General features: G+C 41.8%; 1 protein-coding gene across 4 annotated transcripts in view; it reads right to left on the reverse strand.

Annotated features, from left to right (window-relative positions):
• aplp2 (amyloid beta (A4) precursor-like protein 2) overlaps positions 1 to 16,548 on the reverse strand; it is a 51,221-nt gene that overhangs the window by 9,196 nt on the left and 25,477 nt on the right. For all 4 annotated transcript variants that reach the window (XM_005735907.1, XM_013911591.1, XM_005735908.2 and 1 more), the window contains exons 2-11: positions 14,417 to 14,590; positions 12,457 to 12,586; positions 7,415 to 7,527; positions 5,845 to 6,062; positions 5,428 to 5,624; positions 4,876 to 5,043; positions 3,149 to 3,282; positions 2,666 to 2,740; positions 2,189 to 2,347; positions 959 to 1,087 (exon numbers count right to left, since the gene is read on the reverse strand). In XM_005735907.1, coding sequence (XP_005735964.1) covers positions 959 to 1,087; positions 2,189 to 2,347; positions 2,666 to 2,740; positions 3,149 to 3,282; positions 4,876 to 5,043; positions 5,428 to 5,624; positions 5,845 to 6,062; positions 7,415 to 7,527; positions 12,457 to 12,586; positions 14,417 to 14,590 — 1,497 coding nt within the window. The remainder of the gene's footprint in view (positions 1 to 958; positions 1,088 to 2,188; positions 2,348 to 2,665; positions 2,741 to 3,148; positions 3,283 to 4,875; positions 5,044 to 5,427; positions 5,625 to 5,844; positions 6,063 to 7,414; positions 7,528 to 12,456; positions 12,587 to 14,416; positions 14,591 to 16,548) is intronic.

Raw genomic sequence — 16,548 nt, forward strand, 5'->3', positions numbered from 1 at the left:
GCTGGCACCTTCCTGTCTGTGTCTAAGAAGCATTTCTGATTAAGGAAACTACATTGTCCCCATGTTGGAAAAAGCAATTTTGATGCATCAAGCAACCTTACTAAAGTCAGACAGGTGAGGGTAAAACTGAAAATAAGTCTAGGAAGACTGAGGCTCTAGGCTTGGCAAAAAAAAGAAATAAATACATAAATTGTCAGGGCACAACAGCATAGATCGTTTTTTCTTTACCATTTCCCAGATCCAACTATTTATCTTAAAAGAAAGTCTCTTCCGTTCCTCTGTTCTCTGTGTTTTTCATCCATCTGCTGCATGATCAGTAATGGTGGAGGATAAATGGTGTCGAAGGGCACTGACACACACACACAAACACACACAGAGACGAGTACATCTAATAGAGGAGCTTCTAGCCAAATCCCCGTGCAGCCGCTCAGAGTCCAGCATTACACAAGACCTGCGCAATGTTAATCTTCGGCTGAGGCTTAAGTGAATGAAGCACTCGCCCTCCCTCCATCAGGCAAGCCTACTCACTCCTCCTGGGCTTCAGCTAAGAGCAACAGACACTCTTTCTACCTCCTACACACTTACAAACAGGGCAGAAATGAGCAGGAGACATCATTATCCCTGCCTTGTCTGAGCAGGAATAGGAGTATATGATCTTAGATTGGCTCGGCATGAGGTTTCAGATTTATTGAGACGGTGTCCAATACATTACATCTTCATTGTCAAAACCAGCTGCAGGGACCAATTAAGAAAATTGAACTGTACAAATGCAAAATATTACGCATTGATAAATGATTAGCTGTTTTAATCTGATTAATTCTAACAAAAAAAGATAAACATTTCCTGAATCACACGTTCATAATGTGGGGATTTTATGTCATTACCTCTGGGCCCTGACAATTCTTAACCTAAATCAAATGAGGTATTAGTGATAATTATCAGGAACAAACCCACTGACCTGTGACTTCATCTGAGCAGCCTTCTCAGGATCAACAGCCAGAACATGCTGGTAGTGGCGGATGGTGTGCTGGCGGTCCTTGTTTTCAGCACGGACGTACCTTCTCAGGGCTTGCAGGATGCGGTGGGGCTGCGTAAAAATGGGGCAGGGTGATCAGTTGGGTCGAATGGTACAATATGGCCTTGGAAACATTTCTGTATAACACTGGCTGTTGCATGATTGAATATTCCTGTTTCGTGAGAGTATAATTGACATGCATTGTGATGCATTTCCCTTTTAATTTTTAATTATCAACCAAAAAGTGATATTCATTGTTTTCATTCAGCCAAATGTTTCATTCATAGGATTCAAATTTAATCAGATTTAAGTTTATTTAAGAAACCAATCCTCAAAATGACAAGCCCTTTTGTTGTTATGTGCCTCTCATTAAAAAGTCTGTGAAGGTTCTCAGTCATCCAGGTCATCGTAGTCTAAGGAGCTAGTCCAAACGCTTCTCTTTCCAAGCTCCTTAGACTCTCATTAAAAATGACCCATTTAGCTTTATGTTAGACATAAAATAAGTGAAAATTATTTTTCTCTTGCTCGTCATATATCCGAGGAGAAGAACAATGAGAATGCTGGCTTGAAATGCAAAATGATTAACTTCACATAAAACATAACATAAAATCTTCTGCAGCACTTACAGAAATAGCATCAGACTACAGATGACGCAATTAACAGTTTTGGAGGTGTAACGAAAGCTGTGCTCTTAAATCTGGCAACGTCATTAAACTTGAAATGAGAACAAATGAAGGCATTAAATCAATTCCCTTTTTGCTGATAAACCCAACATTAGTGGTATTGGAAAGGTGACCAGCACCTTCTAACAGAGTGCCAAACTGTGTGCTGGCAAAAAGCATCAAAAGTCTATTAGATAAAAGGAATTAAAAATAACTTGACACAAGGATTATAGCTGTAGGGTGAAATGTGATTGACTTTGTGCTTTGGGGGATTTGGGGATATGTGTTTTTATGGGTGCAGTAATCCATTCTCTTCATGATAGACTGCAAGTTGTCAGAGGCTCTTTTTAGCAGGATATGAGATTAGCTGCAATTGGTGGTAAATGTGGCCTGACAGAAATATACGCGTAGATTTATTTTCAAATTGACTACGGAAAGGAAAAAGAAACATCCAGATGGAGAAAGGTAAGGATGACAAAGTTGCTCTGAGAAGCAGGTGTGTGCCATTTACCCTGGGGGGGTCAGCCTGCAGGGCAGCCAGGTAGTTCTCCAAGGCCAGACGGCGTCGGTCATTCAGCATGGCCTCTACCCGGGCGAGGTGAGTCTCTACCAGCTGTTGCTTCTCGCTGGCTGCTTCCTCCTCCAGGGACTCCACCATAGCTTGGAAGTGCTGTAAACCAGTTCAAAATCTTACATATGCACACTAAACTGCATGGCACTCTTTCAGTTTCTACTAACAGAAAAACACAAGTCTCAATTTCATTCATGTCGCCTTCCAGGCTTGTTAAGGGACTTGGGGACTCATTTAGAAGGTTTCCCGTTCAAACAATGTCCTCATTTAGCCTTAGAGTGATAAAGATGGAACAGCCAGGGAAACGGGATCTTTAATGGTACAGGGAGTGAGGGACCCAAGCCATCATCCCTCATTCAAACAAAGGGACAAACCGAGGGGAGGGGCGACTCCCATGGGAAAGGATCAGTGTCTTACCTGGATCAATGTCTGCCGTTCAGCCTTGGGCAGGTTCTTAGCCTGGCGATCAGCTTCTTCCCACTCTTTTCTTACCTGGAGAGAGAAGTGCATAGAGAGGGAAGGAAGTGAAATGGAGATAAAAGGCAGTCCTACGATGACTCAGAAAACTGCTATTTTGTTGGGAAAACAATACCAGGTAGGTAAGAAACTGATAAAGTACGACTTTGTTTCTTGTTGTTATCTCAAATTCAAATGATTTATGTGACTTCTAACTTATTTTTTTTAAAAACAACATAGATAATACACTTGCTCCTTTTCCTCCTACAAATATCTATTTGACTGACAATGATGCAACAAAAAAAGCTACCAGCTTTACTGAAATAAATCTCTTCAAAGCATCTGCGATCATGTACAATGTGGTCACACAGTGCGGCTGAGTGGAAAGATCCTTACATATTGCCTCTCAGGAATCAGCGTCCTGATTCTTGCTGGTAAACTCACCCTCTCCATGCGGTTACGGTGTCTGATCTCCAGCTGCTCCTTGGCTCTCTGGAAACGACTGTGCTCCTTGTCGTCGGCGGGGGTTTCAAAGTAGATGTCGACATCATCGGTGGGCTGAGGAGTCGGGGGCATGGCTGCAAAGTCAGACACAGATGGCGAGAGGTCAGGGCAGCAAACTGACAACCGGACAGACTGACACACATAGAGAGACGGGCTAGCAGACCAGCCGATCCTGGCAGAAACAGGTAGGCAGCAAGACAGACACACAGGCAGACAACTGGGCACAGAGAGAAAGAAAGGCGAAAGGAGATTGACGCCGGACCTAAATCCTCACAGATGCACTCCTCTCATTGGCGTTCTTCCACCCTCAGTAAGTCTGATAAATTTAAGAGAATCTGACAGTCTTTCCATTTCAGTTCTTTTCATCTTCCAATCGGCTTTCTGCTGACAGGTCGCATCTCCGACACTAATAGAAATATCTCCGTATTTGACAACTGGGTCACAGGGGGTGAAGCCAGAGGGCTCTGTTCTATACAGTCACGCACCGCTCCCTCCTCATATCCCTGCAACTTGCAAAAACAGTCCTGCTTCAGGCTGGCAAATAGAAAGACACCTCAAGCACTTTGGCCCCGTCATCTTAAAAAAGAGGAATGGGTTAAAAATAAGGACCTTTATTTTCTAATTCCTAAATTTAGCAGCTTCAGTCCTTAAAAATGAAGAAAAAATTCAGTTGGTTACAACTGTGAACTATGTCTAACCTGATGGGAAGTAAATCACTGCAGGCGCAAAAAAAGGGGCTACTGACTGACATATGCTGGGGGTTTCTAACAAAAATAGTTGCAGTGCTCTGTGATCAGAAGAGACAGGTTGCTGATAGACAGACAGAAACAAACTCATGCCGGGAGCAAACATTGACCGTCAAAGAAGAAGAAAGAGGAACACTACTGAGGGGAAAGTATGAGTGTTTTTTTTTTTTTAATTGAAATTTAGTTTAAATTTTAAATGCGTTTTACAGTTTTCTCTTTTACTGCTACAGAGAACTCCGATTTGACAGTCAGGCAGAAGACTGGAAGAAAATAACATTTCCAGTATTTAATCTTTTATTCAAATAATTTTATATTCGAATGAAACCTAATGAAAATGTGATTTGTTTCTATTAGATAATACTAATATGGAAAATGTCTGCAGTTCAAAATTAGTAGAGCGTTTCACTAAAGTAATGAACCTGCTATATCTTGTCTTTACAAATAAACTATTTCATAAAAAAGTAAATGAAAAATGTCATTATGTGTAGTGATGCAAGGATGAAATCTGACGGATTAAGAAGTAGCAAATGAATGGTAATTTGAAGAATTGGTTTACATCATCATTTAAATATCAAACAAAATCTGACTCACATTTAAACAGATTTCAACTAATTTAACTGATGATAAAAAAAATACCTTCTTTGCACCAAGAAGATTCTGTCACTTTTGATATGATTTTTTAAACTGAAATAATTAATAAAAATAATTGTTTGGAAAAATAAAGCAAAAGAGAACAGCTTAGAGTATATTCAGGAGACGTGGCTGTGAAGTAACGTGGAAAGAACGACTGCAGAACAGGTGTTCTGTTTACTACATCTATAATTTCCTTGAAGGCTTTCAGTGGGAAGTCTGCAGCAAAGACACAAACAGATAAAGAGAGCGGAGGGTTTGTTAAAGCGGCCTCTGTCACGTGAGACTTACTCAGACGTTTGCACACGGCCATGCAGTACTCCTCTGAGTCGAAATTGTTGCGGTTGCCGGCACAGCCACCGTAAATGAAGCGCACACACTTCCTCTGGCTCATGTCGAAGTGCCAGCGGGGCATGGAGGCACGACAGGGGCCGGTCTCAGCCTCCAGGGTGCACACCGCTGCCAGAGTACAGCTTGTTAGATCAACCAGCCATTTTGGGCAGCAGTCTCAATTACAAACACTCAGAAAACTACAGAAACTAGATAATAACATGTTCATAACCTCCTTTCTGTTCAGCCTGAGCTGGACTTATCTAAGAATGAGAAAGGGCGATATGTCCCTTCAGTCTGATACAAGAAGAACAGTTCATCACAGTATCTGGTGTGAGCTCAGCTTATCTAATTACAGACCGGTGGGGATTTAGGTATAACTGGATCTAGCTGAAAGGTTGAAAAGGTTTGATTATATTTAAGATGTAGGTAGTGGCAAGTGCATATAAAGGGAGAGTTAGAGGGAGGGGGTTGAGTGGATGATATGAAAGTATCTAACAGCACATTAAAAACCTTTCACTTCTTGTAGAATCTTGTCCTCATCCTGGTTGTCAGACATTTTGCTTTCTTTCTTCTCATCCTCATCCTCCTTGTCAGCCTCCTCGTCCTCATAGACATAGTGGTACTCCTCCTCGTCCTCCACCTCCTCATCTTCATCCTCATCTACCAATTCCTCCTTCTGTGTGGGCTGCTCGTCAGCTGGTGTCTCGCTGATGAGGGAAAGAGTCGGTTAAGTGAAGAGGTGTAAGCCATTGAAAGGAGTGATTTATCAAGAGAGACAGAGCAGCTGCCATGGATCAATGTCACAAAACTTTAATTCATCCAGATGGCCAGTTACATCCGCCCTTCCCAACGCAGCGCTTATTTTGCTTGCAATATTTCATGAACACAACCAGATGCAGTCTGCCCTCCACCTTCGCAATTGCTCACCTGTCCTCGACAGCCTCCTCTTCATCCAGGTCCATCTCGTCAATCTCCTCATCCTCTACCTCTTCATCTTCGTCATCCTCCTGGGAGGGGAGGGAAGGTTGGGTGGACTCTGTGCGAGAGGCGGGGCAGCACACGTATTCTGTGCCTTGGAACTTATCAATGCCACAGGGCAGCAGCATGCCATAGCTGTGCAGCACCATGGAGCTCTTGCCGCAGGCCTGGGGGGGTGAAAGAAAAGGGCACGTGGCACGGGGTCGGTCACTCTCCAATTTACCAGCTTTAACTTTGACAAAGTGATATTTGTTGAACTTTTATTAATCGAGACAATTTTAAAAGACCTCAGCATCAACGAAAGCCTGGCCTGACAAAGAAGTATGCGAGTTATGGAAGAAGCAATCATCTTAAGAGCCTCAGGACATAACCACCAGGACTTCCAGTGTAGAATGCCAAGGACAAGACTTCCTGTTTCTTTCACTGATCTTTGATAACAAGGTTATTTGCTATTCCAAGTGACTGTTTACAAAGGTGCAACCAAGCCCATTCAATCAAGATTAGTCAATATTGGTGAATCTCAACAATAAGTAAGAGACTAGGCAACAATGGCATTCATGGGAGAGCTCCAATGTAAACATCACTGCTGACTAAGAAGAACAAAAAGGCTCGTCTCACATTTGCTAAATATGTCTGAAGAATCTGAAATATACAAGTGTAGCAAATATGCAAAAGAGAAAGCAATTCAGAAAAGGGGAAATACTTTTCCCCAGCACTGTAAGAACATTTATATGTAAGCTGAATTTCATTGTTTATTCTAACTTCAAGAATAGTGCTGCGCAGAGGAGGTTTCTCCACCAGCAGGATAGAGCTCGTTCTTCAGCCACATACTGACTGGAATGATAAAAAGTCATGTAGTCCTTCAACTGCCAAGCTATTTTTCAGCAATGCTGATGCAAGCACTGAGTGCAAGCTCGCTCTAATTGATGGCGGCTGAGAAACTCCACTGAATTTGCCGCCCTGCTTAAGAACATCCCAGTGGCAGGTGGTGAGGGAGAGAGATTGTTTTTGAAGCATTTTTCTTACTCACTTATTCCCTCTGCCAAGATTTATCCGTGCTTAGGTGTAACATATTTGTTATCGACTACAGGTTGTTTTGGATGCCCCACAAACTAAGGCTGAAGATGATACTCAGTCTTTGGCCTATTTTTTTTTGGACTGTAGTACTGAGGGAGCATGAGGCAGGGAGTGACATGATTGGCTCTGTGAGCCGTGGTCATACTGGCCCCAAAGGGGTGGCTCTGGAGCCGCCCTGTGGGATTAGCTGCATTACAGCCACAACACTAATCTGATTAACAGCTGAAATGTGAGGACTCCCCATCCGTCTATGATCAGAGGACCTCAGAGACTCTCAGAGACAGGTGGAAAGACATTAGAGTGGAAATACGGGCAAGTAATATAAGAACGATCCGTATGACAGGAAGAAGAGACTTGTTTAATCTGCGAGTTAAAGCTAACAACGTCTTCCCACAGGATACACAGCCTCCCACCATTTCCTGTGAGGTAATTCCTTCCTTACCTCTTTGGCCACACTGTGCCATTGCTGGTGGCTGACGCACATGTCCATACGCTCCTTGTGAAAGAACTTGCACTTTTCGGGAACCAGAAGGACGTCACTCACAAACTCGCCCACTGTAACAGCAAAACAGAAAATGGACCAATATGCCTGTTATTCACACCACCAATCTGTCCAAAAAAAGCCTAATCACTGCCTAACGGCACTGCCAGGGTTTATAAAAATATCTCATAGTCGGACTAAAAAGGAATAGATGAAGAGCAAAAAAGGGGGCCAAGATTCAATAATTCATAGCTGCCTGGTCCTAGATGCTTCATTCCAGCGGTACAACAGAGAGGGCATTTGGCACTTTAACACTTGTAGCTGCCTCAGAACCTGAGAGGGATTCATCTCCCTTCTATAGCTGCATCTGTTACCCATCTGCAATCAAAATGGCAGTGGAGAAAATCAGGTTTCACACTGTGACTCTTTTAAGGTAGTCCAGGCTCTTCCTGCAAGAAAATGACATCATTTGCTTGATGAATTCAATTCAGCGATGTTTTATTCATAGAGCGAGCTGACAGAAAGAGGATCTGGAAGAAATAAATGGCTTGAAAGGTTTCTTGTGAGTTCCTATGAATAGATTTAAGATGAAAAAAGAAAAACATGCACGTCTGAGAAAATGGTGCAGGGGTCATAAGAAAGATTAAAAAGGACAGTGACTGCTCACATGCTGGCAGTGTGACAAGTTGCTCAGGTAGAGCCATGGCCACCAGAAACAGATGGAAAGCCAGGCAGCCAGGCAGGGAAAGAAAAAGAGGGCCCAATGAATAGAAGGTTTAGAGGGCGGGCTGAAAGCACACAAATCAGGGTCTAGAGGTTTCACGATGAGGGCTGGGAGCTGTCCTATAACTGCTCATTTAGTGGTTCGCCCTAAACTCGGCCTCAGGCAGGGCTGCTGGAGCACAGGCGAGGCGAGGCAGGCGGGTAGAGGGCGAAAAAGCAGTGTTTTGGAAAATGAGAGGGTAGGATAGGAAGAGAAGAGAGCCTGAAATAGTAGAGGACTCAGCAGCTGCTTCTCACCACCCCCCCTTCAGACCCCCGTCTGCTTTATACCCACCAATGGTTAAGGTTAGCCACATTAAGCAGATTTATCCAGGTTCTCTACTTAAACACATCAATTGCATCTAAGTAATTGTGCAATTGCTGGTTGGCACAAAATTATTCAACAGAATACTGAATGCATCTGATTTAACATTTTATCTGTCTTTTGGCTTTCAATGAAGATATGATTCATGGCTTTGTTTGACACTTCTGTCACTGAACATTTTATACCCTTTATTCTCATTACTTGTTCTTGCACTACTTCTATAGCTCAATTTCTGTCCCATATATCTGCAATTCTATATATTGTTAACGGGTAAAAATTAGCTCTGTCATGACTCCACAGGGCATTACAGTAGAATAATAGAACAGCCAAGCCCAATAATATAACAAAATTATTATAAAATAAACACTTGAAGTGGCCATTCTGCATGATTACTCCCTTCATTTTTATGGATTTGCTGCTGATATTTCTGAACTCCACTTTTAAGCAAGTAGAGCTCTAACAATGACATTTGCTCACTTTGTAGGAGAACAACTTTTATTTTATTTCATTGCTGCTAATGATTTAAATTGCCTTCCGCTTTACTAACTCTGGCCTCGTTTCCAGAGAAACTGAGAAGCTCAAGGACGAATATGACTCCCTGTAACCCTCAGCTCCATATATTCTCCACCGGATGCTAAGCGATTCATTTACTTATGCTTTCATTTCGTCCACTCACTCTCAGAGGCTTCTCTGGTTGTGAGGTGGAGTGGGTTTCAAGCAGATGCCGTATGCAGTCACACTGCAGTGGGTGATGGATGATGGTGTTCGGTGAGCAGCTGTGCCTTGCTCACTGCAAGAAACCCAGCACCGTGCGTTTTCTGTGCATTATCAGTTTGTGTAGTTGCAAGTGTGAGCATAAGAGCATACTCTTCTATTTCGGTGACCTCCTCTCCACATACTCTATTCATCCACTTTTCCTTTAACCTGCCATCTATCAGATGCCCTTGCTAACACTGTCAAATTCCTGGTCTGGCTGCACCGAATGCATATAAGGCATGTACTGAAGATCCTCTCAGTGCTGCAAGGTGCTAAATCATAGCGCATAGCTTTTGTGTTTCAAGGACTCTCAAGGTGAAACCTGCTGTCATTAATTTCAGTGATAATTTCTACACCCTAAATTCAAATATAAATATGGATGGAAAAAATGAGTGTCTCCTGGACAAAAATAGTTTGAAATACATAATTTTAAAATAAATTAGAGGAATATTATTAATACATGCATGCACCTGTTGCTTTGTCTGATTTTAAGCCATATAGCTCGTTTAATGTGAAGTTCTTTTTGATTTCTTGGCTAACCTGTCATTTACATTTGGATTGTGCTTTTTTGGGGAGGGAACCAGACATTTCTAAAATCAGGAAGTAGCTGGAGTTCGATGACACATAATGGAAAGAACACTTCATTTAACTACTGGTTTTAGACCCTAGAAAATGTTTTGTGATGGCCTGAAGACTTATTTCTGACTCTGCAAAACATTTTTCAAGCCATAATGGAATACTAACAGATAGCGCACCAAGCTTTTTTTGTACACATTTTCAGTGTATTCACAATAGCACGACTCAGCATCTGTTACGACAACTGAACTTGTCACTGTGTATCCTGCCCTTTGTTCCACCAATAGACTTAGTCAACAGGAAAAGCAAAGAATGTGCCATGTGCATAAATGTTATGCAATTATGTACATTTCCCACCCACCTAAACATCGCTTTAAAATGCCTCCTGAAAAGTCTACAAAGTATCTTAAAAAGGCTTTAATATGCCTCAAATAAATGATGCCATATTGGAGACAGCTACCAGGGGCAGCAGAATTTAAGCCCCTAGTTCTATAAAACCAAAATGCAAATGTAAAGTTGTCTCAATAAATCAGTGTTTGCAAATACAAAGAGTGCACCTATATTTTTCTCCAATAACATGCAGTCTGCAGTCAATTTAATCACTATGTAAGAGACACACCAACAGACACCAGAGTCACACATGTGCAATAACCGTTTTTACCATTCTAGACATAATAATAAAAAAAGTCTCTAAAATAATCCTGACTTGTCTGACAAAGACATCATGCTGCAGGGATTAAAGCGCCATGGAACAAAAATCGCATTCATTTGCAGAGCCATTGTTTGAGGACAGGAAACATGGAAGGATTGTGGCTCTGAGCCTTTGCAGGGAGAGAGATGGACTACAGCACAACCCATCTCTCTCCTTTTACACTGAGCTTCTTCCTTAGCACTTGCATTATTCATATAAACCTATTAATTTGACATGGGTGCAGGTCTAGCCCTTTTAATCAAATCCTTCCAGCTAAAGCCCAGCTCCCTTTGGAGCATTTCATTTCTTTTTGAATCTAGTATAATTAAAGTACACTGACAAACAAAAGGCGGAACCTCTGATGTCCATTTCTCTGAAACATTATGCAGACATTGCAAACAATGAATAATTTAAAAGCACTTGTTACTGCATTTGATATGATAGAGAGGCCTGACAAGTAATGGACTGCAGAGAGGAGCCACGGTGAAGTGGCAGAAGCATGGCATGTCATGAAGCGTATGATCAGAGCCCTCCAACTAATCCCCCTAACATGCTCCATTACATAATTAAGCAGTAACCCTCTGAACAGCCTTCTTCTCACCAACACCTTATGTTTATCTCTCCTTCTCCATCTGTCCTCTGCTTTCTCAGTTGAGGCTCCTCATTTGGAGCTTAGCAGAGCAGCAGAGAGGGCTCTGTAAATTGATAGGGCATGAGTGTCACACCTTTAACAATGATGACGAAAAATGTGCAAGAGTGAATCCTTAAATATTCTAGAAGAGGTAATGAAATTGGCCTAATCAAATGGCAGTCGTTTCACTGCTGTTGAACTATGCTTAAAGAGGTCAGGTGCAACAGTCAGCTGTAGTGAAAGTACAGTCCTATTAAGTATTGTCGCCTCTGGATGTCAGATGAGAGGAAGCCATAGTGAAATTTTGGAAAATGATTCCGCCTCTAAATCTCTCATCTGTATTCACGTCTCAGCCACCAAGTAGCCGCTCTGGATGTGTGTTTGCTGTCCCATGGAGTACCCCAAAACCACCTCTCTGCATTTGCCAAAAATGCTCTTGAATGGTAGCCTATTTCACAGTCCAGTGCAAGTGCTAATGGCTTTTTCATCCCGGAAAGCGGCACAACTCAATCAGCAAGAGGCCTTTGGACAGAGGAAGAATGCCGGAAAGTGTTAGCAGCATGAAGGAAGATGTTTTTTCTTCCTGACATGGCTGGACAAATACAGGGAGGAGTTTCAAGACTCCATTTCTGTCTTATTGCAATCCTCAGTGGTAGCAGGAGTGTACTGTGTTTTTGTAAGTCAGGGGCCACAGAGGCATGTGGCCTGCATAGTCTGGGGCTATATCTGACATTTAATAAACCAGAATATAGCCATGTTGCCACTGCTGATTACAGAGATGCTGCAGGAGACAGAGGAGAGAGAGCATTGTCTATGACAGTGCAGGCGAATGGCGAAATGGGGAGTAATAAAGTAGGCCTCCTCACAGATCCCTCTCTTGCTGACCCTGTGTGTCTGTGTGAGTTTATGGCCACTGTCTGAGGAAGGGGGGGATAAGATTGCGGTTTATTGCTCAACAAGCCTCCCCAGCAATAAAAGGCTCATGGCCCTAAGCCATCCATTCTGAAACACATTAGCTCCCATCCAGCCTGGATCTGCTCAATCTGCAGCTCAAGGCCAGAATTAGTCAACTGAATCAGACTCCAATATTGCTCTATGTCACCTCTGCCTGTGGCTAAGATGTATCATACTCTAATCTTTCTCCACCCTGATGGATAATACAGACAAAGGGGGAAAATGAAGAACATCTAGATTTGAAGGGTCATTTACCACCTAAGTGATTTCTCCCGACCCTTGAACCACTCATAAGTGCACAAGCTTACCTAAGCATTTGTAAGGCACTACAACATGGGCGTGCCCTTTGCACACTTTCTTCTCTTTCTTGCACCAGTTCTCAATGCGAATGGGCTGGTTGGCTTCCACCACATTTGTAATCTGGAGTTCTGGATACATCTGCAGGAAGAAGAAGACCCAAATTAATATTAAGCACTGAGAGAACGTACATTTGTGTACGTGTGTGTCCGTGTGTAGATGTGTGTGAAAGAGAGAGAGAAGGTGAGATAAGTGGAGCTTCAGTAGGATCCTTTAATCCACACTTTATACTCTCTAGATGCCATCTGTTCATCCGTGAAAGAGCATATGATTTACACTTTCCCCAAATGCCAACAAAATGTCATTGGTAAATGCAACTGAAGCTTTTGAGATAGGCTGCTTGAAAATGTACAGCCCTGCTTTTTTTTCTTCCCTTGGATGGCTGCATAATAAACCATGACACCATTTCCAGAAGCCTCCTGGGTTAGCAGGTATAGTAGGAGTACTGAGTAAATAAGAGTGAGGATATCCATGTTGTGTAAAACTTCGTTTTAGAGGCAGCTTGAGAAAATGACAGTCACAAGATCTGGGAATTTAAAAGCCACCCACCATAGTGTAAATAACACCTTATAGCCTCTCTAGTGACAAATCACAGAGAAATGAAAATTGCCTTTTCCCCTCACCACAGTAGCTAATTTCCCTCAGTACACATCAATTTAGTCTTCAATGCCACCCACCTAACCTAAAATGTCCTCAACAAATAATTTATACTTAATAATCTAAAGTTGTGCAAAAGTTTGTTATTTCATTGTGAACCTACTGTGAAGCAAACCCAGCTGTTTTGAACAGACACCATTTTCATTTGCCACGAGCAGGTTATCTTAGTTTAGCAAGCAGGCTGAAAAAAGAAAATAGCCTGGCTCTGTCCAAAAATCTGCCTGAAAGCAGCTCTAAAGTTCACTTATTAAACCGGATATCTTGTTTTTTTTTCCAATTCACTGCTTTTTTATTTTTGTACAGACATGAGATCGGTTTGATCCTCTCATCTAACGCCCCACCAGACAGAAAACAGGCGTGTATCCAAAAATGTCAAAGTATTCTTCTCAGTTAACTCTCAGTAAATGACATTTAATATAGTTCCTGACAGCAGCACCAATAAGCTGCTAAATGGAGCAAGAAAAATGAATAAAAGCACACAGTAGACTGCAGGTTTAGCCATCACACATGTGCCACCCGAAAACTCTTAAAATCAAACAGACATGATGAAATTATTATTTTATTATTTAGGTATAAAAAGTATAAAGAAAATGTGACAAAATATATGTTCAAAAATACATGAATTTAAGAAAATTTCCTTGTTTCTATGGCACAAATGGGGGATAAATGGCAACGTAATGTCATGCTCAGTTATCACAAAAGTCATCATCACAATTGTTTTGGTCAGTGTTGAGACCAGGATTGTTTAACACAACTACTCAAAGACTTTACTTAACGGGCAAAGCTTAATTTGTTAAAACTTCTCTGAACTTTAATTATAATTCAAATTAAACAACTAAATAACTGCTAGAAATAAATAAAGAAACCAAATATGCCACGGTCTGGCACATTCATTGAGAGGTAAATGGAAAGGAAAGCAAAACAATTACTGCAAAACAGAACGCAGCAAAATAATTGCTTTATCTCGATTATCTAGCTTTAATAATCATTCAAAGCCGAAAGTGGTTCTGAAATTAAATTTGATTAATTGCAGTCATATAAAAACAACTATCCAAAAAAATAATAATAAAATAAAAATCCTTGCAATTGTTACTTCAAACACGTTTCTTGCACTTTCACACAGTTGCATCCCTAGCCATCTAATTTAATGAACTGACAACCCATGAAGCTACTGAGCGTTCTAAGTAGTAAATGAGTTTCATCAAGTCTGTGAGACTGACAGGATAAAGACGTGTCTGTGTCACAATGTCTTACCTCCTGGCAGTACTGCAGTATACCCTCTTTGGTTCTTACACAGCTCTTAGTCCCAGATGGGTCTGGTTCCCAGCGGCCGGTTTGAATGTTGATGTGCATGTTGAGCTTTCCACAGAACATCGCCACCTGTGGCTCGGCCACGGCAAACCCTGTGCCTGCGTTTGCTGCCAGTGCCTGCAGAAGGACAAGAGCAAAGAGAGAAATAAGGGTTAAAACACTCAGTCATCATAAAGCCCATAAAAGCTGGGGAATAAGCTGGTTGACAGACTTGAGAAGCTGTCTGCCCCACTCCCATCTCTCATAAACACCATTCTGCATTATGGAGTCTGATCGGATAAACCAGATTCGGATTATGTGCTGTAATACAGAACTTATAAGACATGAAGTATTGCATGTCTTGGCTGCTGCCAACTCTCTGCTGCAGTGCTGAGAGAGCAGAGGGATTCAGACAGGAGACAAATTAATTGCACCTGGGGAATATTTGGCAGGGTGGATGGTTAAACAAGTGGAGGTTTGATTGGATTTGTGCACAACATTTTTAGCTCTGATGTGCACTGAGTAACTAAGAGGCTTCACACAGAGAGCAGGAGATCAGACGGGGAAAAAAACTGCAGTCCGTCACGCCTCACAAACCAGGACATTCCTAGTTGAAGGCACAGCTTTGATTGTCTAGACCTCCCGGGACCAAAGTCTTTCTACAAAGTAGAGATCATTTATTCTTCAGAGTAAACAATCCACACACTCTGCATCATCAGGTCAGCTGTGCAGACATATTAGAACAAGATAAGCAGGTTTTTCAAGATATTCTGGAAATATATCCATAATATTTCGTTCTTCTAACGCCATTCCCCATCTTTGTTTACTTGCACACCCTTTGATCTTAACTGTTAGCTTCTGCTATCTTTGTATACTCTTCTCTGTTATGATTTCCTAAACAATATACTGTAGTTCCTCTTTAAGCAAGCAGGAAGCACAAACACCCAGATGCATGTCCTTCATTTGATAACTAAACAGCTCTTATGATATCAAATGGACACATTCAAAGCTACTGTGCAGTCATCTGTTGCACAATTGACTTTCATGTGGCTCGGTGTGTGTTTAGCATCAGTCGTGTCATCGGCTCCTCATTGAAACAATAAGTCACATCCTGCTAATGTTCACGTGATGCTAGTGGTGCTACTGCACAGGCATCTCATATTAATCAGTGAAGCGATGTAGGTCTGCATGCCAAACTGTCCCAAAGCAGACACTAGGGAGTGTCCAGACAGGGAGTGGAACAGAACTGATGCCCACTTGATTGTCATAATATCATCAGACTGAGTAAACACGCTTCAGCCCCAGAGGGAGATCAAGGCAATGAGCGGCGACACATTTCTGACCATTTGCTGGGTTCTCAACACAGAGAAGATGTGGGCAGAGGTGTCGCCGCTGTAGCACTGAGCCAAGGACAAAACAGCTGAAGAGCAACGCTTGAGTAACAGCGTGTTAGACAAAGCTCTCTGTTTAATTCTGTGCAGGCTCCCAGGCTGACAATGGATGCAGAACAGAGTAGAGTGAGGACAAAACAAGTGCTGTGTAATCAGCAGTTGGCTGTGCTGCGTGATGAGCTGCAGAGTTAACCAGAGCTCAGTCTGCTTGCACACAGACAAACACACATCAACTGAATAAAGCTCCAGCCCAACACATACCTACATAAGTATACACGTGCACATTTAGCAACAAGCACATCCTCAAAACATGTCCGTCCACACAGACTACCTGATTATGCCTTTACCCTGCTCCAATACTCCCTCTCTGAACTAAAATAGGCAATCAAACAAGGAATAAAATGGCAGCAAATCTCAAACGGTTAAAAACTGAACACTAAGATTTAGGTTATTATTACAGTTATTGAACTGTAGCTAGATAGAGGCTTACAAAAACAAATACAGTACTGTATACTATATACATTTTCTTTTCTTTGAATTTACTTCCACTTTGTGTACTTATACACACATATAATAAATAATAAATCACGCTGCTGTTATTGTGTATATGCTGCTGTTATTGTGTATATATTTATTTATATTTCTTCATACATTCTTATATAGTTCTATATTGTGTATTTTGTTGTACAGTTATTTTATTTTCAA

Source organism: Pundamilia nyererei, unplaced genomic scaffold (assembly GCF_000239375.1).
Source record: "Pundamilia nyererei isolate P.nyererei 1_Seehausen unplaced genomic scaffold, PunNye1.0 scaffold00066, whole genome shotgun sequence".
In the NCBI taxonomy this organism is placed as follows: Eukaryota; Metazoa; Chordata; class Actinopteri; order Cichliformes; family Cichlidae; genus Pundamilia; species Pundamilia nyererei.